Source organism: Glycine max, chromosome 1 (assembly GCF_000004515.6).
Source record: "Glycine max cultivar Williams 82 chromosome 1, Glycine_max_v4.0, whole genome shotgun sequence".
NCBI lineage: Eukaryota > Viridiplantae > Streptophyta > Magnoliopsida > Fabales > Fabaceae > Glycine > Glycine max.
The window spans coordinates 50,330,112-50,354,938 of NC_016088.4; the positions used below are offsets into that span (position 1 = coordinate 50,330,112).

Here is a 24,827-nt window from a genome sequence, read left to right on the forward strand (position 1 = left end):
CCATTTTCCCAGTATAATCATGCTTTCAACCTGCATGGATAAACTTGAGTTCTCTTTGTCTACTTTCCTGAAAATCCATATAATGCAGCTAATGTAAGGCCAACTTGTCAGTTTCAACTTTCCACTACCAATAGTAGTATAGTAATTACTTTTTAGTATTATAGTAATTACTTTTTAGTAGTATAGTAATCTACTTTTGGTTTGATAATCCCAAAATTTTATGTCAATGAAGCAATCACTAAAATTAACATAATGTATCTAAGAAATTGCTTTCTACATATATTCTACATTTTGGCCCAAAAACACCAAGATAAATAATAGTATATATACATATCACAGTCACACTGATTGATACTGTAGCCGGAGACTATATTTGGATTTCATCATGTCACCTATACTCAGGCAAAAATAAAGAAAGAATATTCCCTGTAATTATATTTTGAAATATCAAAGAATTTTCAGTTTACCCTTGGCCACAGAATCCTTAACAAGCTCCATATGGCATGAAGTTTTCTGCGCTCCAGTCAAACCAGAACAGGTGCCACTAGCCCCTAAAGTGACAGCAAAGTAAAGATAAATAGTGCAGAGGAGAGTTATCAGAACAAGAGTAGATAAAAGGAAGCGATGCCTCTGGAAAAGTGTGGACCAACTACCCAGTTCATCCTTTTTAAACTGCCTCCTGAAAGATGGAGAGTTGAGACGAGGAGATGTCAGAATGGAGTCAATAACCATGGCTTCAAATTTCAATGTCAACCTTTATCAAACCCCTGAAGTTGTACATCATGCAAAAACAACAGTCAAGTTGTGATTCTATATATATGATATGTAAGGCTTAAATTATGGCATATCAATATTGTAATAGCAACCTCATTCTTCCCAATTCTTCACTAAGTCTACACAATCATGCACACATAATAGCACATATTTTTTGGCTTTCAGAAAATATAACAAGGGTTTTAATATCAATTAGCAAAATCTCCTGAAATCATGGCCAAATATCACTTCAGAATCTATAAGGGAAGTCTTCATCTTTGCCTTTGGTCTTCCCTCAAACAAAATCTAGTCTCTCACGCCTAATAATCCTTCAAAAGGAATAGGCAAATGCCACACACAGACGGTAACTCACAAAATCAGCCATGAGTGGGAATTCAGAGATGCCAAATGCAAAACCTTCAAGGTCATAAAAAATTGTTCACAACCATGATTTTGGCCTGTCAAGGTCTTTGGATTCTCTACAACCAAATCACTAATTGTGGCTGCAATGGCCACATTTGTCAGCAATTTTCCACAATGTTAAGGATTGCAACAACCGCGACACGATCTAACTTAAAACCTTGAAAACCCTCAACAACATATTAAACTCACAAAAAACAAGGCACGTTCAAGATTTCACTATGACTACAGAGACAATCAAAACTCTACACTAAAACAGTAAGACTCCCAAATCAACAAGATCGGCCCTTTAACATCAGGATGAACCTAAAATTTCTTATCAATCCATAACAGTTTTGTCTCCAGTATCCTAAAATTTTTTGTAAGTTCTATAGAAAGGAGTGATACTATATTCTTACCAGGAATTTGAGGAGAAGACGTTGCTCTGCTTGACCCTGGCCTTCTTTGGCTTTTTTACTCCTCCGGTACCAGGAATTTTATGTGTGTTCACTGATAAAGGTCTTCTAGAGCATAACTAGGAAGCCATAGTCACAGGCTTAGTTTGCAAATACTCCTCTGGTACCCACCGCTGGGCATAGACCTCGAGGTGCAGCAGAGATAGTGAAGTTTGACAAAATGTAAGTTGAGCTCGATGACTCGTAGAGAAAAATCCGTCGTCGCCGCTGGATGACTCGCGACGACTGTTTTAGCGGCTGTGGACCGACAACGACGAGATCGAGCTCTTGCAAGGGTTCCTTGACTACACATCACAGCGAGGATCCTCGCACCACAACGACACCGCTTTGTTCTACGACCAAATCAAGTCGAAGCTCCAACTCGATTTCAACAAGAATCAGCTCGTGGAGAAGATCCGAAGGCTGAAGAAGAAGTGCTGGAACGTCCTTAACAAGATTTGCTCCGGCAAGGAATTCTCCTTCAAGAGCGCTCACGATCAAGCCACCTTCGAAATCTCGCACAACCCTAAGCCCTGTAATTCTTAAGAATGAAATGATTTTCAGGAATTCCACGGAGAAGAAAACACCGAAACGCTCTCGGCCTCGATCGATGGTTAAAATCAAGCCAAATGAATTGAGTGAGATAATGTGGGCTAGGGTAGAGTGCGAGTATGAGGGAAAAAGATGAAAATTTAGGCGAGATTCAAAGACGGTGTTTATAAAACCCACCGTCTTTGTATAATGCTGTTCAACAACGGTGTTTCAAAAACGATGTTGTATCGCGAAGATGACGTCGTTTTTTGCAAAAACGTTGTTAAAATAAATCTTTTATTTACTAAAATACCACCGCCACTAAAATAACATCATTTTTGGAACCACCGATGTTGAATGCGCGACGTAGAATACTATTATTTTAGTAGTGTAGAAACGGTAAATGAATCAAGTAACAACTCTTCTAGGAGTCATACAAAGAGCAAACAATTTAATCAAGTGATTCTATGTCAGTGTGAGACAGCAAGTCAGCGTGGCAAAAAATGTACAAGTATACGAACATTGCAGAGATCAAATTTCACTTTCTACTTGTCCCTCACTTTTGAAATCTATTGCTTATTTTATTTGTTTACTTTTCTCTTTAATTTTAGCTTTTAAACTACAGACTGTGATACAACACATGCATTAATTTCACCCTAAGTCCATATAAATCAAACATTATGCTCTCATATTAGCAAGTGTTTCAATTTACTTCAAATTTAGTTGTGTGTTAGTCTAACTGTTTAAAAGAACTAAACATAAATTTACTTAACTGTCATGTACTCATGTCAAAACGCCTTACCTTTGTAACCTTGCAAGCCCCATCATATTATGCAGCATGGTCAGTCGGAACTAGGAACTGTTAAACTCAGAAAAGGTTAGGCCAAAAACTACTTGCTCCTCATGGAGATTTCTCATATAAATACACTTTAATTACAACCTGTCAAGCTGATTTTCAGCCCAACAAATAGCTAAACTGCCATATATACAATTACAGCTAATTATCCTAATTAAGAGAGTAATTGTTACAGATAATTTGTGCAATCCCATACAATTTGCTGTGGCATTTAATTTCGTTGACATCCCCCCTCAAATTGATGCCCGAAAATCGACCAACATCAATTTGCCAAGTAGAAAATTGTGTCGCTGACGTGTCAATGTTTTAGTGAAAATGTCAGCTATTTGAATGGAAGTTGAGATGTGTGGTAGACTGATGACTCTTCGATCATAGGCATCGCGAATAGAGTGACAGTCAACCTCAATATGTTTAGTCCGTTCATGGTAAACTGGATTTGTTGCAATTTGTATGGCACTGGTGTTGTCAGCATGCAGCGGAGTTGGTTGTGCTTGAGAGAATCCAAGCTCTGTGAGGAGACCACGCAGCCATATTATTTCGGAACAAGCGGCAGACATCGCGCGATATTCTGCTTAGTGGAGGACTTTGAGACTGAATCTTGTTTCTTACATTTCCATGAAATAGGAACATTCCCTAGGAACATACACCAGCCAATAGTAGATTTTCTTGTGTCTGGACAACCAGCCCAATCAGCATCACTGTATGCTTAGAGTTGTACGGAGGAATCAGCAGGAAAAAATAGACCATGCTTTGGGGTGCCAAGGAGGTATCTAATGATCCGTTTTACTGCTGAAAGATGCAAATGCCTCGGAGATTGCATGAACTTACTCACGGTGTGGACAACAAAAGAAATATCTGAGCGAGTGATAGTTAGATAGATGAGACTTCCCACGAGCTTGTGATAGTGAGTGGGATCATCAAGAAGTTCACCTTCATCTCTCTGATATTTAACATTAACTTCCATGGAAGTGTCAACAGGGGTGGCATTTGGGAGTCCAGCTAGTTGGACCAAGTCTTGAATATACTTGTGTTGACATAGAGAAATGCCTTGGTGATGACAATGCACCTCTAAACCCAAGAAATAAGTGAGATGGCCTAAGTCTTTCATCTGAAAGGTTGAATGCAATTGATTTTTGATTCTAGAAACAACATCTTGATCTGAACCAGTGACCACAATGTCATCCACATAAACAAGAAGCACCACGATGCCTTTAGGAGTCCTTTGTAGGAAAAGAGAGGGATCATACTGACTTTGAGTGAATTCAAAAACAAGTAATGTCGAGCGAAACTTTTCAAACCATACTTTTGGTGCCTGTTTTAATCCATATAAAGAGCGTTTCAATTTGCAAACAGTATTAGGTGAAGGGGTAGGCATACCATTAGGAAGCTTAATGTAAAGTTCCTCCTTAAGGTCACCGTGAAGGAATGCATTTTTGACATCCATTTGATGTAGTGGCCAAGATTGTGAGGCAGCAAGAGCAAGAATAGTGCGCACAGTTGTCATCTTGGTGACCGGTGCAAAAGTCTCATCATAGTCCAGTCCATATTATTGCTTATTTCCAAGTACAACTAAACGAGCTTTGTAACGATCTATGGATCCATCCGAACGCAGCTTCATAGAGAACACAAACTTGCTACTTAAAGGCTTAACAGATGTGGGACACGGGACTATATCCCATGTTTGATTTTCTTCCAATGCTAGAAGTTCAGTTTCAATAGCTTTATGCCAACAAGCATTCTTTATGGCCTGGCTATAAGAGGAAGGGGTAGGAATAGAGGATAATGAGGCTGTCATGGAATGGATATACCTGTCTGGGGGCTTAATAATGCGTGAGTTGCATCTTGGAGGAGCTGGTTCTGGTTCTTCTACTGGATCAGCAGCCAAGGAATTATCTCTAGGGGGCCCTTGAGGTTCTGTCTATTGATTTTGATTTGCAGTGCTACATCTGTTGTAGGTCAAGAGAGGTTTAGGAGATGGTTCTCCTGCATGAGAGTTAGAAAACAATGACAAAACAAAAATCGAAGGAGAGGTAAGGTCAGGATGTGATGCAAAAAAGTATACATTTTCTTGGAAAATGACATTTCTAGATATTCGATTCCTATGTATGGTAGGATCATAACATAGAAAGCCTTTTTGATGAGGAAAATATCCAAGAAAGGAACATTCAACAGATTGTGCAATGAGCTTGGTGCGTTCTCTTGAAGGAAGATGGACATAACACACACAACCAAAGATACGAAGATTGGAGTAATTGGGTGGGTGACCATATAACCGATTGAAAGGGGATTCATTACCTATTGATGGAGATGGCAATCGGTTGATAAGATGAACTGTAGTGGAAAGGGCTTCACACAAAAAACATGATGGCACATGAGACTCCAGCAAAAGGGTGTGGACAACATCAAGCAAATGGCGATTTTTTCTTTCCGCTACCCCATTTTGTTGTGGAGTTGAGGGGCATGACCTTTGGGATACAATGCCATTGGATTGCAAGAAGTCCTGAAATGAGTGTGACATGTATTCTGTGGAAGCAAATCTTCATGATGAATCAACAATGATTCAAAGGTGTTTTGATGATAACAATGATGACAACAAAAGATGATGACAAAGGTGATGAACAAAAAGCTCAAAAGATCAAAGAACAACTCAAGTGAATCAAAGAACATCTCAAGTAAATCAAGAACAAGTCAAGAGTTCAAGAATCAAGGAGAATTCAAGACTCAAGAAGAAAGCCAAGAATCAAGAATCAAGACTCAAGATTCAAGAATGAAGAAAAGACTCAATCAAGATAAGTATTAAAAAGTTTTTTCAAAACTTTGAATAGCACATGAGTTTTTGACAAAACCTTTACCAAAGAGTTTTTACTCTCTGGTAATCGATTACCATATTGTTGTAATCGATTACCAGTAACAAAATGAGTTTGAAAAAGTTTTCAAACGGAATTTACAACGTTCCAAATATTTTCAAAAGGCTATAATCAATTACAATGTTTTGGTAATCGATTACCAGTGCCCTTGAACATTGAAATTAAAATTTAAATGTGAAGAGTCACATCCTTTCACTCAAAAGTTTTGTGTAATCGATTACACTTATTTGGTAATCGATTACCAGTGACTGTTTCTGAAAAATCAAAAGATGTAACTCTTCAAAAAGGTTTTGACTTTTTCAAATGGGTTTTAAGTTTTTCTAAAAGTTATAACTCTTCTGAATGGCCTTCTTGACCAGACATGAAGAGTCTATAAAAGCAAGGCTTTGTTTTGCATTTTCAATCAATCTTTCTAACAACAATCTTGAACACTTATTTCATACAATCCTATACAAGCCTTGAATCTCTTTGAACTTCTTCTTCTTCTTTGTACCAAAAGCTTTCTGAAGTTTTCTGGTTTTCCAAACCTTGAAAACTTGTGCTATTCATCTTTTCATTCTCTTCTCCCTTTGCCAAAAAGAATTCGCCAAGGACTAACCGTCTGAATTCTTTTTGTGTCTCTCTTCTCTCTTTTCCAAAAGAACAAGGGACTAATCGCTTGAATTCTTTTGTGTCTCCCTTCTCCCTTGTCAAAGAATTCAAAACGACACAGTCTGAGAATTCTTTTGATTCTTCTCATTCCCTAATACAAAAGCGTTCAAAGGTTTAACTGCCTGAGAATTCTTTTGTATCCCCATTCACAAAGTATCAAAGGTTTAACAGCCTGAGATCTTTGTCTTAACACATTGGAGGGTACATCCTTTGTGGTACAAGTAGAGAGTATATCTAATTGGGTTTGACTGAGAACAAGAGAGGGTACATCTCTTGTGGATCAGTTCTAGTGGAGGGTACAACCACTAGGGTTTCAAAGAGAACAAGGGAAGGTACATCCCTTGTGGATCTTTGCTTGTAAAAGGATTTTTACAAGGTTGAAAGAAATCTCAAGGACCGCAGGTCGCTTGGGGACTGGAGGTAGGCACGGGTTGTTGCCGAACCAATATAAAAACTCTTGTGTGTTTGTTTCCTTCTTCCCTACTCTTTTACTTTCCGCTGTGCATTTAATTTTCGCTTTTACTTTCTGTTAAGTTTCTCTTCTACTCCATATTCTCTTAACAACAAAAGTAAAAGCCTTAAAAGAGTAATTTTTTAATTAGTGAAGGTTTAGGAATAATTAATTCAACCCCCCTTTCATAATTATTCTTAGGCCACTTGATCCAACAATTGGTATCAGAGCAGGTTTCTTGTAGGATGGCCTCCTCAAATCCCTTGTTTCCTGAAGGAAATTCTATTCACAGACCACCCATTTTCAATGGTGAGGGTTACCATTATAGGAAAACCCGCATGCAGATATTTATTGAAGCTATAGATCTAAATATATGGGAAGCAATAGAATTAGGACCACATATACCCACTATAGTAGATGTAAGCACAAGCACTACAACTCAAAAACCGAGAGATCAATGGACAGAAGAAGATAGGAGAAAAATCCAGTATGATCTCAAAGCCAAAAATATCATCACCTCAGCCCTAGGGATAGACGAGTACTTTAGAGTGTCAAATTGTACTAATGCCAAGGATATGTGGGATACTCTCTAGTTAACCCATGAAGGAACCACAGATGTAAAAAGGTCTAGAATAAATACCCTTACCCATGAATATGAGTTATTTAGGATGAATCCAAATGAAAACATTCAGAGTTTACACAAAAGGTTTACACATATTGTAAACCATCTTGCATCATTAGGAAAAGTTTTTCCTAATGAAGATTTAATTAATAAAGTCTTAAGATGTTTAAGTAGGGAATGGCAGCCCAAGGTAACTGTTATTTCTGAAAGCAAAGATCTCTCTTCCATGTCTCTTGCCACTTTATTTGGTAAATTGCAGGAACACGAGATGGAACTTCAACGCCTCAATCAGAATGAAGAAAATGACAAAAAGAAGAGAAGCATAGCCCTTAAAGCCTCATCTTTAATACAAGAAGAAAATGAAGAAGAAGATTTAGATGATGAAGATTTTTCCTTCTTTGTTAAGAAATTTCAGAAATACATCAAGAAAAGAAGAATTGATTGGCGTCAGAATTTCAATAATGGAAGAAAATCACAAGAGGATTCTCAAGTCCTTAGGTGTTACAAATGCAACCAAATTGGTCACATCAAGGCCAACTGTCCGTCAAATGAAGAATGGTCGGAGAAAAGTGAAAAGAAAAGATTTGACGAAAGAAGAACTAAGAAAGCATACATTGCATGGGATGACAATGATTCATCCGATGGTTCAGAAAATGAGATTAATCTTTTAACCAAAGATTATGAAAGTGATGAGAACATCTCTCAAGGATGACAAACAAGGAGAAAAAGAATGATCCTCATCTTTGAAGATCTAGACACTTCAATCCTAAAAAAGGTAATATCAAAACCATTATCTTATTAAAATTTCTCTTAAAGTTGAAATTTTTATTCAAACAATTTGACTATGATGACTAACAATTCTTTATTTGTTTGTCTTTTGATTGTTTGAAATCATGAGTATATTTGCTTGATTGATTTCATTCTATTTGCATGAAATATTCATTCATTTATTTAAGTAAAATCAATATTCTTCATACTTGTGTTGTGATTGTTCTTGATAAAATTGATTATCTTCATGTTTTAAATATTTTTGCATGACATGATATGTAAATTACATGATTGAAAATTAGTCATAAAGTATTTTCAAATATAGTATTTTCAAAAATAGTTTTCAAAACTTCTTCTCTCCTAGAAAGCCTTCTATTTTTGTTTTCTGGCTAAAATAACCACTGGTAATCGATTACCATAATAGTGTAATCGATTACAAGCAGTTATTTCTGGCAAAGTTGCTCTCTGGTAATCGATTACCATATTTGTGTAATCGATTACGACGCGTCCCTGCACCTATATATTCAAATTTCAAATTCTGAAACCTGCAACCTTTCATTCTCTCGAAAACCCTCGCCCCCAATTTTTCTTCCAGCCATATCTCACTCAATTCTTTTCCAAATCACTCCCCACAAAGCCCAAACTTCATCTTTTTTCAATCTCTTTCATTTGAATCTATTGAAATCCCAAAAAAAAACTCTTCAAATGGCGGAACCATCGAAAAAGCGGAAAGGAACTTCGAGTCGGAGTTAGCGACATTCCGGGTCACAGGAAGCACCAATTCCTCCCTCCATTCCCTCTGGATCATTATTCTCATCAGAGGAATAGCGTATACGGTACACAAACCTCTTTTCCTCTCGTTCCATTGTAGACCCAAAATTCATAGATATGGAGTTCTTCTCAAATGAGAATTTTGAATGCTTCCAAGCATTTGAAAACTCCAATCTTATTCCATTCATGTCTCTGAAATTACCTGTCTATTCTGAATTAGTCAAAGCCTTCTATTCTAATTTAGAAATTCATGAAGGTGTTCTAATGTCTGAAATCTATGGGATTAAGATGGTCATTGACCAATCCCTATTTTTTGACTTAACCAAATTGCCTAGTGAAGGTGTGCCTTTTGAGGGTGCACTGATTGATGAATGGAAATTCAATTTCTCTATGCATGATGCCCGCCGGTTGGTTTGCACCAACCAAGCGGATATGACCGGAAGACTTCTTGCCGGTTCATTGGCTTTTGAAAGTCGCATCCTCCATTACCTTATAGTTCGCATTTTGCTTCCTAGATCTTCAAACCATGCCCAGGTTTCTGAAGAAGATCTCATTGTCATGTGGGCCTTTCATAAAGGTTTACAAATTGATTGGGCACATCTTGTTAGATATCGCATGCATAAGTCATTGTGATTGAATGCCCCATTGCCTTATCCTCACCTTGTTACCCTCTTCCTTCAACATTTCAACATCCCTCTTGATTCTGAACCTTATGTTCCAATCAAGAGATCATTCCTTATAGGCGCTTCAGTCATAGCATCCTTTGGTTATATTAAGGAGCATGATGGATCATGGGTAAAGAAGGGTGCTAGAAATATTGGTGAAGAAGGACATGAGGGAGAAGATTCATCTCTTCTTTCGAAGATTTTGGAAAGTTTTGATGGTCTTCAAACCTTTGTTGGTGAAAGATTTGATACTTTAGAATTACAAGTGGATATGCGCTTCAATGAAATGGAGTCAAGGATGACAAAGGTTGAAGAAGATGTATCTTACATCCGGTCAAGCTTTGATCTTCCACCACCGCCGCCTCCATCATCTTAGAATTATATTTTAATATTATTACTACTTTGATTTTCAGCCTTGTATTTTGGCTATATTACTATGGTATTTGAACAATTTATTATTTCCTTATTTGCATGGTTTGGTTGAACAAGTATGTTATTTGACTATGTGGATTATATAAGTTAATCTGTTTATGATTGTTACTTCATGTTGTGGTTAATATTTTTATGAATGTTGTATGAATGTTTAAGATATATTTGCATACTTTAACTTTGATACGCACTTTGGCTTTTTGTTGATGCCAAAGGGGGAGAGAAATAGGGATAAATCAAGAACTCACATTTAATTTTAAGATAAGCATAAATTCAAAAACAAAGGGGGAGCATTTATAAGAGTGATCGACTAGGAAAAAGTGTGTATGTGTTTCTTGATTTCAGAAGTTTTAATCATCAAAAAGGGGGAGATTGTGGAAGCAAAGCTTCATGATGAATCAACAATGATTCAAAGGTGTTTTGATGATAACAATGATGACAACAAAAGATGATGACAAAGGTGATGAACAAAAAGCTCAAAAGATCAAAGAACAACTCAAGTGAATCAAAGAACATCTCAAGTAGATCAAGAACAAGTCAAGAGTTCAAGAATCAAGGATAATTCAAGACTCAAGAAGAAAGCCTAGAATCAAGAATCAAGACTCAAGATCTCAAGAATCAAGATCAAGACTCAAGACTCAAGATTCAAGAATGAAGAAAAGACTCAATCAAGATAAGTATTAAAAAGTTTTTTCAAAACTTTGAATAGCACATGAGTTTTTGACAAAACCTTTACCAAAGAGTTTTTACTCTCTGGTAATCGATTACCATATTGTTGTAATCGATTACCAGTAGCAAAATGAGTTTGAAAAAGTTTTCAAACTGAATTTACAACGTTCCAAATATTTTCAAAAGGTTGTAATCGATTACAATGTTTTGGTAATCGATTACCAGTGTCCTTGAATGTTGAAATTCAAATTTAAATGTGAAGAGTCACATCCTTTCACTCAAAAGTTTTGTGTAATCGATTACACTTATTTGGTAATCGATTACCAGTGACTGTTTTTGAAAAATCAAAAGATATAACTCTTCAAAAAGGTTTTGACTTTTTCAAATGGGTTTTAAGTTTTTCTAAAAGTTATAACTCTTCTGAATGGCCTTCTTGACCAGACATGAAGAGTCTATAAAAGCAAGACTTTGTTTTGCATTTTCAATCAATCTTTCTAACAACAATCTTGAACACTTATTTCATACAATCCTATACAAGCCTTGAATCTCTTTGAACTTCTTCTTCTTCTTTGTACCAAAAGCTTTCTGAAGTTTTCTGGTTTTCCAAACCTTGAAAACTTGTGCTATTCATCTTTTCATTCTCTTCTCCCTTTGCCAAAAAGAATTCGCCAAGGACTAACCGCCTGAATTCTTTTTGTGTCTCTCTTCTCTCTTTTCCAAAAGTACAAGGGACTAACCGCCTGAATTCTTTTGTGTCTCCCTTCTCCCTTGTCAAAGAATTCAAAACGACACAGTCTGAGAATTCTTTTGATTCTTCTCATTCCTTAATACAAAAGCGTTCAAAGGTTTAACCGCCTGAGAATTCTTTTGTATCTCCATTCACAAAGTATCAAAGGTTTAACAGCCTGAGATCTTTGTTTTAACACATTGGAGGGTACATCCTTTGTGGTACAAGTAGAGAGTATATCTACTTGGGTTTGACTGAGAACAAGAGAGGGTACATCTCTTGTGGATCAGTTCTAGTGGAGGGTACATCCACTAGGGTTTCAAAGAGAACAAGGGAAGGTACATCCCTTGTGGATCTTTGCTTGTAAAAGGATTTTTACAAGGTTGAAATAAATCTCAAGGATCGCAGGTCGCTTGGGGACTGGAGGTAGGCACGGGTTGTTACCGAACCAGTATAAAAACTATTGTGTGTTTGTTTCCTTCTTCCCTACTCTTTTACTTTCCGCTGTGCATTTAATTTTCGCTTTTACTTTCTGTTAAGTTTCTCTTCTACTCCATATTCTCTTAACAACAAAAGTAAAAGCCTTAAAAGAGTAATTTTTTAATTAGTAAAGGTTTAGGAATAATTAATTCAACTCTCCCTTCTTAATTATTCTGAGGCCACTCGATCCAACATATTCTCCCCCATTATCAGAGCAAAATATTTTTATTTTTGACGAAAATTGGGTCTGAACAAAAGCATGGAAAAATTTGAAAGTGGAAAAGACTTCATCTTTTGATCGCAGAAAATAGACCCAAGTGAAGCGACTATAATCATCAATAAAAGTTACGAAATATTTATAATGAGCATGAGATATAACCGGTGCCACCCCCCAAACATCACTGTGAATGATTTCAAAAGGTTGTGTTACATTAGACTGATGTGTTGGAAAAGGCAGAATTTTACTTTTACCAAGTTTACAAGGAATACAATCAAAGTGATCAACATTAAGAGATGAATTGTGTTTATTTCCAAGATAATTAGATTTGAGCAAGTCATGAAGTACATTTGCGTATGGATGTCCAAGACGCTTATGCCACACTTGGTAATCAACAATAGCAGAATTACAAGAAACTAAAGGCAAAGAAAGATTGGAAGGCAATGAGAAATGGATTGGGAAAAGACGTCCAACTTTAGGCCCCTTCGCGATTATCTTCCCTGAGTATTGATCCTGCACAAGAAAACCAGACTGTGAGAATTGTACTTGACAATCATTGTCAACTAATTGACCAACTAAAATGAGATTACTAGTGAGACCAGGAGAAACAAAAACATTGGTTAGAGATGGAGAAATATCACCAGTGGCTGTGATAGGCAAAGGATTTCCATCAGCGGTGTGTATCTTGAGGTCTCCAAGATATTTTTTGATATTAGTAAGAAATTGAGCATTGTTGATCATGTGGTTGGAAGCCCCCGAATCAAAATACCAAGGGGAAGAGGATTTACCTGAGAATCCTAAAGCAGAGAATGCTGAAATGATCATTTGTTGAACCATTTCAGGGGTCATAGTCGGAGTAGGATCAGGAGCTTGTTGCTAAACAGGTGCTGGATTGGCTGAATTATTAGGAACAAATGAATCAACTGAGGCTGTAAAAGCTGTGACATTTCGCTTGGGTGGCCTTATGGGGCATTCTTTAATAATATGTCCATCCTTTTTGTAGTAGTTGCAGAATTTGTTCGGACAGTTAGAAGCATAATGTCCAAATTGCTTGCAACAGAAACATTGAACAGTACACATGTCATGGCTTTTTGGTTTTCCTCGGGCCACATATGCCACTGGAACAATAGCGGATTTGTGATCTTCAATGATGGACTGTGTAAGGAGGCGATGTTCTTCATGCAACAGAGCATTGAAACATGCATCCAGTGATGGTACAGGATTTCTATGCATGAGGTTGGACCGAATACCTTCAAAATCAGATCTCAATTTCATAAGAAATTGATCGCGTTTAGTAGTTTCATGAATTGTTTGGACTAAACTGAGGCCTTCAGAAGGCAAGTCTGCATAAACTATATCAGTGTATTCAGCCCAAAGATTCATGAATTGAGAGTAAAAATCAGAGATGGAGAGACTATCATGTCTAAAGGTAGCGATGTCGTGTTCAAGCTGGAACCTTCGAGCTTCATTGTTCTGACTGTAGACTTTCTTCAAGTAATTCCACATTGTGGCTGCTGTCTTGTAAGGCCGAAGATTCAGGACAATGTTGGGATCGACAGAGCCTAGGATCCAGGCCATGACTTGAGCATCTTTGACTTTTCATTTGGCGTGTTCAACCTTAGTTGTGTCTTTGTCAGGGACGAGAGAGCTGCCGTCAACATGACCCCATAAGTCTTTTCCTATGACAAAGATCTGGAATTGGAATGCCCAAGCTGAGTAGTTTTTGCCATTAAAGCGAACCAAGAGAACATCATACTTTTCGGTAGACATAGAACAAGGGATGGTAATCTGGACTAGGAAAGAAATGACCAAGAAATAGAAAAAAAACAAGGACTTGGAGAGAACTGAAACTTGGACGAGGCTGAAAGAACAACGAAAGAAGTGCAGACTAGGGTCTTGGATCGAAACCTAGGTTGATACCATGTTAAACTTAGAAAAGGTTAGGCCAAAAACTGTTTGCTCCTCATGGAGATTTCTCATATAAATACACTTTAATATTACAACCTGTCAAGCTAATTTTCAGCCCAATAAATAGCTAAACTGCCATATATACAATTACAGCTAATTATCCTAATTAAGAGAGTAATTGTTACAAATAAATGTGCAATCCCATACAATTTGTTGTGGCATTTAATTCCGTTGACAGGAACAACACTTCTTCTCTTCTAGTTCTTCTGTTAAAGTCAGTTGATGAATACTTGTCACCTACATCCATAGATTCTGTTGTAATCGTGGAATGAGATTCAAAGAATGTGAAATATGCAAGTGCAAGCCATATTAATTCAGTAGACTGTTTGAAGGCTGATCAAGTGATTTTGGTGACTAATTCAAGTGTGCTGTGTTATATTTGACACAAGTTCAACTCTACAAGAGCAATCGTTTAGTTATCCTAGCTGTTTTCACACTCATGCATGGTTATCTGAAATCTGAATACTGAACTAAGTATAGTCTAATTTTAAAGTGATTGATGACTTGAAAAATATGAACATCACGGATTGTAACATAGAACAACCCTCACATCCTATACCTCAAATAAGTTACTGAATTGACTTCAGAGGATGCAAGCTACTCAATGACTTCAAAAAAATGACTGCTATGCTATTTCTCAGGAGTTAAAACAAATTGAACCAAACGGAACAACCTAAGCTTAAGCTTGGCTTGCATTAAAAATAGAGGAATGTTATCTTTTCATACTATCCTATGTATAAAAAAAGTAGTAAATAAAAAATAATAGAAAATTTTAGAATTATTTTAAAATTATGATATTCTCATTTATTTAAACAGGTCAAATTCAAAGTTTGGATTTGGCTTGTTAAAAAGCATAATACTTACATTTGACTTGTTTATCTTATTTATAACTTTATTTTTATATTTATCAAATACATTCTTAATTTTAAGTTTATTAATATAATATTTAATAGATGTTTTCATTTAAAAGATGATATGAAAGAAAGAGAATAACAGAATGTTTAAAAATTAAAAAAATATATATAAGTAACTTTTTATGACAAAATTGTAATTTATTTATTAGAAGAAACCAACTTCATCAAGCATTTAATAACCCAAAATTAATACACTGACAAAGAGTTCATTTCATTTACATCCGAAATAAACTAATAATGACCATTTTAAGTAAAACGTTAATTAGTATTTGGTTTGTAGATTGGTGCAGCCGTTTCTAATTTTCCATTACGTCTGGTATTAGCTTTGAGTGCAAAGCAACTGCATTCTTCTAAGGGAACGAACGCGGAATATTGAAACTGCCTTTGGTTTGGGCAATTATATCAAGGGTTGTACTCCATACATCAATATACATTATGAGTCATTATGAGTTGAATGATAATGTGTTTTTATATTATAATCTAATTATAAATTATCATTAATATAATATGTAATATAATTTTATAAAAAATTAATAAATTTATCATGAGAAATTATAATTGGATTGTAATTTGAATGAAAGTATAAAAAAACTAAAAAATAATCTCTTGTTTACGCATTACTAGTATTATATTCATATTAATATGCATATACACAGAATAATGCAATTCAGGACAATTTTTTCTTGAGGGTGCCATTGAAAAAAATATACAATCCGATTTACAACAAATTCGATTTTTTTTTATAATGAAGAGGTGTAATAGTTTTGGAGTAAATGATACTTTAGTTGTCACTTCATGCATGTTCAAGTTGAAGATCAAATTCTAAAGTTAAACTTTAGTTAACAAACTTAAGTGTCAAACCACTTGTATCAACAAACAACTTTATTAAAAATAATATTATTCAATATAAATTGGTTAAGTCAAAATTAAAATATATTATATTAAAAATATGTTATTATTTATTTAATACTAGCCAATATATGAATAATTTTGAGATAATCACATATTGACGTTATATGTAATCTATTTTATATATAATTGTGTATACTAAATAAGTTTAATTAATAGCTAACTATCTCAGGTTAATTATGAAGTAAAAGGCTGAGTCCAAATTGACTGGCACTTGAAGAAAAAATTTAGAAATTAATCTAATTGGAATAATTGAAATTTAATAAATTAAAACCGTATAATCAAAATATTTAAAAGATTGAAAATGTAATTAAATTTAGATTTTATTTTATTTTAAGTTTTAACAAAGTATATTGTCTTTAAAATATTAGTCTTATAATTATATTGTTATTTTTAAATTTAAATACAATTAAGCATGGTGGCAACCGCCGGATCCGTGCCATTGACCACCGTACGTCCCGGTCTCATACGGTACAACTAGATTACTGTGTTAATTTGTATATAGTTCTGGGGACAGAAGAAAACAGAGAATGACTGTGTAAACTATAAACACTCACGTGTTACTAAGCAATAAAATATCAGAGAGTCAAATCTTAAGAGGTTGGTGGAGTTGAAAAAGATAGCATTTCGTATTTGGAAAATGATTATTGGATAGCTCTTAAGTGTTGAGAGAGATAGGAAGAGAAGAGAATTAAATGTTGATTAGTGATATAATACGAAAAGAAATTACAAGTCATGATGAGATATTTGTAATATGCGAACATCTAAATATCATCACCTTTCTTATTTAATTAGAGGTAGGTTTTAACTCTTTCTTTTTGAGATAAAGTATATGTAACATACATGTTTGGATACTTTGCTGAATCGATTCTAGCTCCAAAATTTATGGTGGATAATTGAAAAGTTAAAAACAATAAAGAGTTATTTCATTGTAAATGTGAAAAAAATAATTGATTTAGTATCAACGCACCGCATATTCAAACATATGTTATGAAGTATTTTTATTTATTTCTATCTTATATTATTTGTATCAAATATCTATTAATTTTATTAATAAATAATTTCTATCAAAAATTAAATTAATCGCCTTTTGATATAATATTTTCTTTTAATCATATTTTTTCATTCACAATATTTAAACTCAAGATCTTATTTAAAATAATTCAACTTTAGTATTACTCAAACTAATTATATTTTTTTATGTTTCTTTTTCCTTCGCCTACAAGCTACTACCTTTGCTGTGTAGGTTAAACACTAATCATCTTTCTGATACAGTGGTTCTAAGCAGACTCCGTGAACCTACAAATTGGGTGTATAACGTGATTTTGTAAAACAAAAAAAAATGTTTAAATGTCATAGATATTTTAATTGAGTGCAAGTAATTAAAAAAACATTTTTTATATTAATTTTAAATCATATGCCAACTAAATTTAATTACTAATTTGCTTAGAATAAAATTTGAAACATAAATTTTCAAACTCATTATAAATTTATTTGAAAACATAACTGCATCAGATTCAAAGTGTACAATTTCATGCTTAAAAATACTAACCTAAACACACCTTAAATCTTATTCCCTCAAAATTCAAGAAAAAAAAGTTACTTTATATTTTAGACTCATATATAAATAAATCTAATTAATTTTATTTTTAGTAAGGGAAAAGAGACAAAGTATCTCTCTAAATTTTTTTAATAATAAAAAAATAAAAGTTAAATACAGTTAATAAAAATATGATAGAATAAAAAAAACTAATAATATAAAAGTAATGGAAAGTTAATGTAAGTTAAAAGAAAAATTTTAAATTTATGAAATAGTTTACAGATAAAATTATCTAATAAAAGTAGAGAGTGGTTAGTAGGTAGTTACCTAATTTTAGTTAGTGTCAGTTTTAATATGCATAAATAAATATGATTAAATATTGTCATTACTTTGATACTATTAAGAATAAGAATAAAATGGTCTAAAAAATATTTAGACAAAAAATAGTTGCACAAATTTGTATCCTCTTTATATGTTGGTGTAAATTTAATAATATCATTCCTAAAATACTTTTCATTTAATCAAAATTCTATTTTATTCATAATATCAAATTTGAATGAAAAATATTTTTGGAATAACCTTATATTTCATGTGAGATTTGTAAAGTTAAATGATTTCAACTTATTTTCTTAAACAATATAAAAATAATTATTTTTACTGAGCCACAAAAACCTTTGAGAAGTAAACTCAAAAAATAAAAAATAAAAACTGAGCCATAGTATATATAAATGAAAAAAAAACTCAAAAACAAATGTACCATTTCATTTCTAATGAAATAAAAACATGTACGTATGACTTGTTACAATATTTCATTTCATTTCTAACTAACTTGAGTAGCTTAATTGTAGCAGATAAAACTCAAAAACAAATGTAACGGTAATAATGAAAAATACAAATAATTTATTCAGCTGTTCCTTCATGATTCACCCATACATGAACGATGATTACTTTGTTTAGCTGGCATAGACTTGCATGTAATTACTAATTACACCTCATCAATTAATTCTGAGAAGCAATAATGGTGCTATACATTACATTACAGGACACATGTATAATGGACAGAAGCGTGGAAGACAAGCCCCACACACGAACCATCATGTCTCAGCTTCACGACAACGACACTTTCCTCAGCTCACTCTCCTTCACAAACAGCCCATGGAACCCGTACGGCACCCGCCGCGGAAGCCTCACCGCCGCCACAACATCTAGCTCCGGCGACTTCGCGTCCATCACCAAAAACCTCGACTCCCCCTTCCTCTCATCGTGCACGTAACTCACCAAGTACCCATCATCTTCCTCGCCCCCTTCTTCCCTCGCCACGAAGAACGGTTCTCCGCCGTAGCAACCCTCGCCGTACATCCTGCACCCCACCGTGCAGTCCCTCCGCTCCTCCCCCTTCGACACGTCGAGTTTCACCACCCCCGAGATCTTCGGCATTGGGTCCCCCACCGCCGCGTAAACGAACCTGTTCTTCTTCCCCACGAACGCAGGGTTTATAACTGCGAAATCGAGATTCCGCGCCGACACCGGTTGCCGCGTGATTATCCCTGTGTCCAGCTCGATCCGAACCTTCTCCACCATCGCGTGAACTAGCTCCATTCTCTCCAGCGCGTGCTCCATCGAAAGAATATTCGGCGCCACCAGCACCACCGTTCTTCCCTCGTCCTCCTCCCACGCGTTTATCGCGTGAATGATGTTGAACCCCGGCACCTCAAACCACTTCATCATCGACTCATCCTTAGCATCACTGAAACCAAATTTTGAAATAAATTTAGCAACCAAACAATAATTACATGTAACATTTTTAAATTATTATTATTAAAATTAACTTAGCCGAACTTTTTTGTATTTTTTGGCATGAACCAAAGTATCTCTCCACCAAAAGTCAAAAACTAATTCTCAAAATATCCAGGTTCATTTGAAATGATTGATCTTTTCTAACAAAATATTTTTTCATAGATAAGAGTCATAGATTACATATTTAAGAAACAAGATCAGCTGCTAATTATGTTATAAGTTTAGATGTAAGTTTTTAGTGCTTTAATGTTGTTTTCCAGTTTAATCTCCACAATTTGTATGCAAAGGTTTGATTAGGTGAGTTATTAAGACTTATATTAAAGTATTAAATATTGATTGTGGTCGCCTTTGTTAATATTACAGGAAATCACACACAACTGCAATTGAGACAGTTTCAACTATGATTGCATTTCATATGTGGAAAGTTAAAAAATCTGGATATTGTAGTTCAAATCAGGTCATGCTGGCCATTTTCAAAACCTTTAGACGCAACTCAAATTCTGGTTGAAAAATCACTTTACCAAATTGTTTTTGTAAGTTTTATAGGATTGTGATCTAAAATAATTTTTGTTACTAATAATTTTACTTTTTAAGAAAAAAAAAAAGTTGTGTAGTGCATACCGAGGGAGGATTCCGATCCTTGGGACCTTGGAGGCGACGGAGCCGACGGGGGAGCCACCGGAGATCATGTCAAGAGGGTTCAATCCGAGCTGAATATCACAGAAGATCGCGTATTTCTTCGTAATGGCGAAATCGTGGAGGAACGAAGGTGTTAGCATGGAGAAAATAGGAACGTCCTCGTGTTTTTTGCCGTTACCGTCGAAACGGAAGTAGGTGAGGAACGGTGGCACGGGGCCGTAACGGAAGGCGAAGCACTCCGCTGTGTCGGGGTCTATCTTAGGGTGCGCCGTCATGCTGAACGTGAGTTTTCCGTCAAAGTCGTGACGGCCGAGGGTTTCGATGTCGCCGTCAGGGGTTACGTTAACGACGTAAGGGAGGTCGGATTCGCCAAGCGCGAAGAGACGATTCCCGAAGAAGGCTAAGCTGGTGTTGGCCAGGCCAATGCCGTTAGCGGGGTTAAACTGCCCCGTTAAGAAACGTGCAGCGGAGAGGGAGCCACGTGCCGCGGAGGCCACGAGGGAGTTGAAGCCGGAGAACACGTTGGGGATGAGAGGGAAACCGGCGTCGTTTTCCATGGTGTATTTGTAGGTTTTAACGTAGCGGCTGCAGAGCGTGGGTTTTTTGCCATGGGAGATGCGAAGCGCGTGGAGCATGCCGTCGCCGTCGAAGAGGTGGTAGGGCCCACGCGGGAGGAACTGGGGGTTGGGGCCGTTTCGGATGTAGGCGCCGTCGAGGGACGGTGGGAGAGAGCCTTCAATGACTTCACACTCCGTCGGAGGAAGCTCGTGGACGGGGGCGAAGTTTTGTGACAACACGTGGCGAGGGTCTATGGAGGGTTTGAGTGGAGGGTCTATGAAGTTGTTGATGATGTCGTCGAATGCGTTTAGCATTAGTGCGGGGACCCATGAGTTTGTTTTTCTCTTTAGCTCCACGCGCTGCTGCGGCGTCGTTTTGGTGGTGGATGATGATGGGCTTGGTTTGGTTATAGCTTTTTGAGTGGTGGTGGTGGGGGTTTTTAGGGTTTGTGTTTGGGGTTTTTCTTCTGTTTTGAGGGGTGAAACTGCGTTGAGCAGTGGAGAGGGTGCAGAAGTTGCCGGCGGTGGTGTTGTGACTAAGATTGGTTTTGGGACCATTTTTGTGGTAGGACAGAGACTAGAGAAGAACCCAATGCTATTATGGCTTGTAATGAAACTGAGGGAGTAAAGAGGTCGCTTATTGAATGATACTTATCGTGTGCTGCACTTGTCATCTATCAAAGGAAAAAATAAAAAGAAAAATTAGTAAAATGCCAATCGATATTCCAAACATATTGGTTAAATAATTAAAAAGTATTAGTTAATAAAACCGAAAATAACTTGCTCTCATACGTAAATGCCACGGCACATAACTTCTTTTTTGCTACAGGCAAAAGACATTCATGATTATTTGAAACATTTTCATAATTGAAAATAAATAAATAAATAACCAGATATTGTTTAAGAGAGTGGATCTTGATGTTCTCTCCTCTCATAATCAAGTTAGCAAAATGTTAACATATACCCCCAATATACGGGTAGAAGGAAAAAGAAAGATACTGAGAAAAATAAAATAAAACAGGAAAATAGATAATTAAATGTCACAAAGAATGTAATAAAAAAATGAAAAGTAAAAAAGAATGATGAAAATAAGATGAAAAGAGGAGTTGGATGTATGAATATAATAACCTACCAAGTCAATACTTACGATATTTCAAATAAAAATTACTTGCATAAGAGTAATAGAACCCTAACCAGAATAATATATATATATATGAGAGAGAGACTTTTACAACAATAATTAATTTTAAATCAATTCAAGTATGATTTTTGAAAGTAATTATTATAAAAATTATGACACTTATCATATATAATTATTTATTATTAGATGGTTTTACTTACTCGGTATTTTAATCAAATTTTATAATATTATATAATTATTTTCTTTTTTATTATTTATACACACATCTTGAAAATATAATTTAAGTGTGAGAACATTTTTTATTTATAAAAGGACTATAAGAAATATAAATAAATATTTTTGGCGAAAAAATCAGTTAACATTAATGTAAGATAACTAAACAATATAAAAATAATTATTTTCCAATTAGAAAAGGAGCACCGAAACAACATGTGATAAAATAAAGCTGATACCCCCTTTGTCCTTTTCACTTTTCAGCGTAAGAGACTAAAAGAGGCATTTACATTGTGTAATACGACACTAATGTCTCCTTGGTCTTGGAGTAATCTTAGGCCATAAACTATTTAATTATATTCTTTAATTGGATAATAATTTAAATAACATTTCGAATGGGGTATATATAGTAATAACACAATCTAATGCCACAGAATCTAGCCAATTAACCATTCTTTCAGAGATTACATGTATATGTCTCTATCATTCTGTCCATTTTTCATGTGCGCAAATATTAGACGTCATGACGATATTTACAATCTAGCTATACACTGTCCTGTAAATTTAGCAAGTTCAGTCTAATTTCAAGTTTCACTTTCACTGGCTGTAGATTTAATCCGTTGCCTATGATAATTGATCAGCTGCTAATTAAAATAAATAGCAATCTTTACGTATGCATGAATATGACGTAATAATGGAGACATGAAATTATCACACCTTAGATCAAGACCACTGAGTAAGAGCATGTTTGAATGTCGATTCAAAATATGATGCATGAATTTTAACATAAATTTAATGATTCACAAATTCTATTTTATATATAAAAAAAAGAGTAAGCATGTTTTTATAAATCTCATTTCCACTCCTACAAAATAAATTTTTAACATCAATCATCAAAAACTTTTAACATCATTGTTATTAATCTATTTTTAAATTATTGACAATAAAAATATTAATATAAATATCGATTTTAGAAAACTAATGTTAAACTAAATTATATAATATCAGTTTCTAAAAAATTGATGTCATAGTGTGTAATGTCTTTTTTTTAATACCAATAAATTTTGGTCTCAAATCAAAACTCGTATATAATTTGTTAGCCAAGTGCCTAATCATTTAATCAACACTTAAAAGATTTTTTTTTACATTGTAATATAATCAGAAACCATTAGCTATAGTAAGTTTATTTAACTTTTATAATAACTAGTTACCTTAACATCACATACGAAACAATTTTTTATTATTTGATCACGTAAAAATTTTAAGTCCACAATATGTACTTATTAAACTTATAAATTTTAATAACCAATAATAATAAAAAGCGTATGAGAAAAAATTGTGTTATTAAACTTATAAATTTTAATAATAAATAATAATAAAAAAGTGTGTTATTAAACTTATAAATACTTATAAGAAAATAAAATTTTAAAAAAATATTCTAAAAGAGGACATCATTTACATATTAGTTAATCATTAACTAATAGAAAATTAATTTTAACTTACAAAAAAATTTATTTATTTACATATTAGTTATTCAACCAATCAATTATTTTCCATTCAAGGCTTAGAAGGCATCAAACAGGGGATAGCCCGCCACAATCCCTCACAAGGGAAGGAACCATCATCTAACCAATTGATGCAAAAATTCAAAAAAACAAAAAAAAAAAAATACATTTGTAATGGTGTACAATTTTTTATTGGAAAATGCAATTAGAAAATAAGAAACACTCTCGTAGATAGTAATTCATGATGGGAAATCCTTGTGTGTATTGATTATCAAAGACACAAATATATACAAGATTATAGCTACCTAATTTATGCTGATTTGGATAATTTATAGCTAATTAAATAATTAGAATATATCTTCTACAAATCTCCTATTACTTCTATATAGTTTCCTGATTTCCTTAAATATCCTAATACACTGAAGTGAAAATGAAAAAACAGTGCCTGCAAAATTATAATACACTCAATGAATCAAAAGAGTTCAGTTCAACAAAAATAACTTAAAATAATTCATTTTTTCTACTAAAATGCCAAGAATGTTTACAGTTTCTCCATGGCTTAGGCCAGTAACATGGCAATGGACTAACAGGCTAATTCAATATAGTTACTCTTCACAAATAAATATCTGAACTTTCCCATACCCAAAATGAGAACCTTATAGTATTTAATATTTCCAATAACCCTCCTTAAAGTGTCATAAAGGAATTCCCAATGCCAAAGTTGGAAAAATGAATCAGTAGCACACTAGCACATACTCACCATTACAAATGTGTTTCATTTTGGTGTACAAATTTTGTACTATAACACTACTTAGAGTCCAACCATTGCAAATTGAATTCACCCTAGCACCAACACCATGTACAAGTTAACACAACAACAACTCAAAATAAAAATAAAAACCCTAAAAATAAAAACCCTAAAAAAGCTGAGAACCTGCAAGAGAAAACAACATTGAACACATCTACCCAATTCACAAGAGAATGGGTCAAAATATTAAGGTTCACGACAATAGGGGTGGAAATGAGTCGAGCAGCTTGTCGAGGGCCTTCGGCTCGGTCTATGTAAGGCTCGGCTCAGCTTGGCTTGGCTTGTTTACTATAAAGGTCAAGCTCAAGCTTTTTAAAAAGTCTTTTTAGATAAAAAGGCCAAACTCAAACCATAAAAAAAGCTTGTTACGCTTGACAAGCCGGCTTGTTTAACTAATAATAATAATAATAATAATAATAATAACTTTATTTTATCAAATCTTATCTTATCCAGATTTTATTCTATCTAGATTTTATTTTATTCAGATTTTATTTTATCTAGATTTTATTTTGTCCAGATTTTATT

At 34.6% G+C, this 24,827-nt stretch overlaps 3 protein-coding genes across 3 annotated transcripts; all 3 read right to left on the minus strand.

Annotated features, from left to right (window-relative positions):
- Window positions 1–219: 219 nt before the first annotated feature.
- LOC100782168 (uncharacterized) lies at window positions 220–1,177 on the minus strand. The gene has a single exon (XM_003517061.5). The coding sequence runs from the start codon at window positions 730–732 to the stop codon at window positions 448–450; it is 285 nt and encodes a 94-aa protein (XP_003517109.1). The 5' UTR covers window positions 733–1,177; the 3' UTR covers window positions 220–447.
- A 12,010-nt stretch (window positions 1,178–13,187) lies between these two features.
- LOC106794415 (uncharacterized) lies at window positions 13,188–13,889 on the minus strand. The gene has a single exon (XM_014761683.1). It carries the CDS (start codon window positions 13,887–13,889, stop codon window positions 13,188–13,190), a length of 702 nt encoding a protein of 233 aa, XP_014617169.1.
- A 4,633-nt stretch (window positions 13,890–18,522) lies between these two features.
- LOC100777875 (probable carotenoid cleavage dioxygenase 4, chloroplastic) lies at window positions 18,523–21,345 on the minus strand. Its single transcript, XM_003516460.5, has 2 exons — window positions 20,061–21,345; window positions 18,523–19,389 (listed from the first exon to the last, which is right to left on the minus strand). The coding sequence occupies exons 1-2, from the start codon at window positions 21,191–21,193 to the stop codon at window positions 18,750–18,752; spliced, it is 1,773 nt and encodes a 590-aa protein (XP_003516508.1). The 5' UTR covers window positions 21,194–21,345; the 3' UTR covers window positions 18,523–18,749.
- Window positions 21,346–24,827: the final 3,482 nt, after the last annotated feature.

What these genes read in the sequence shown, in the direction of transcription:
- LOC100782168 (XM_003517061.5), bottom strand. Translation starts at nt 732, where the DNA reads ATGGTTATTGACTCCATTCTGACATCTCCTCGTCTCAACTCTCCATCT.
- LOC106794415 (XM_014761683.1), bottom strand. Translation starts at nt 13,889, where the DNA reads ATGGCCTGGATCCTAGGCTCTGTCGATCCCAACATTGTCCTGAATCTT.
- LOC100777875 (XM_003516460.5), bottom strand. Translation starts at nt 21,193, where the DNA reads ATGGTCCCAAAACCAATCTTAGTCACAACACCACCGCCGGCAACTTCT. An exon ending in AGGATCGGAATCCTCCCTCG is followed by an intron (nt 19,390 to 20,060) that starts GTATGCACTACA and finishes ATTTGGTTTCAG; the next exon opens with TGATGCTAAGGATGAGTCGA.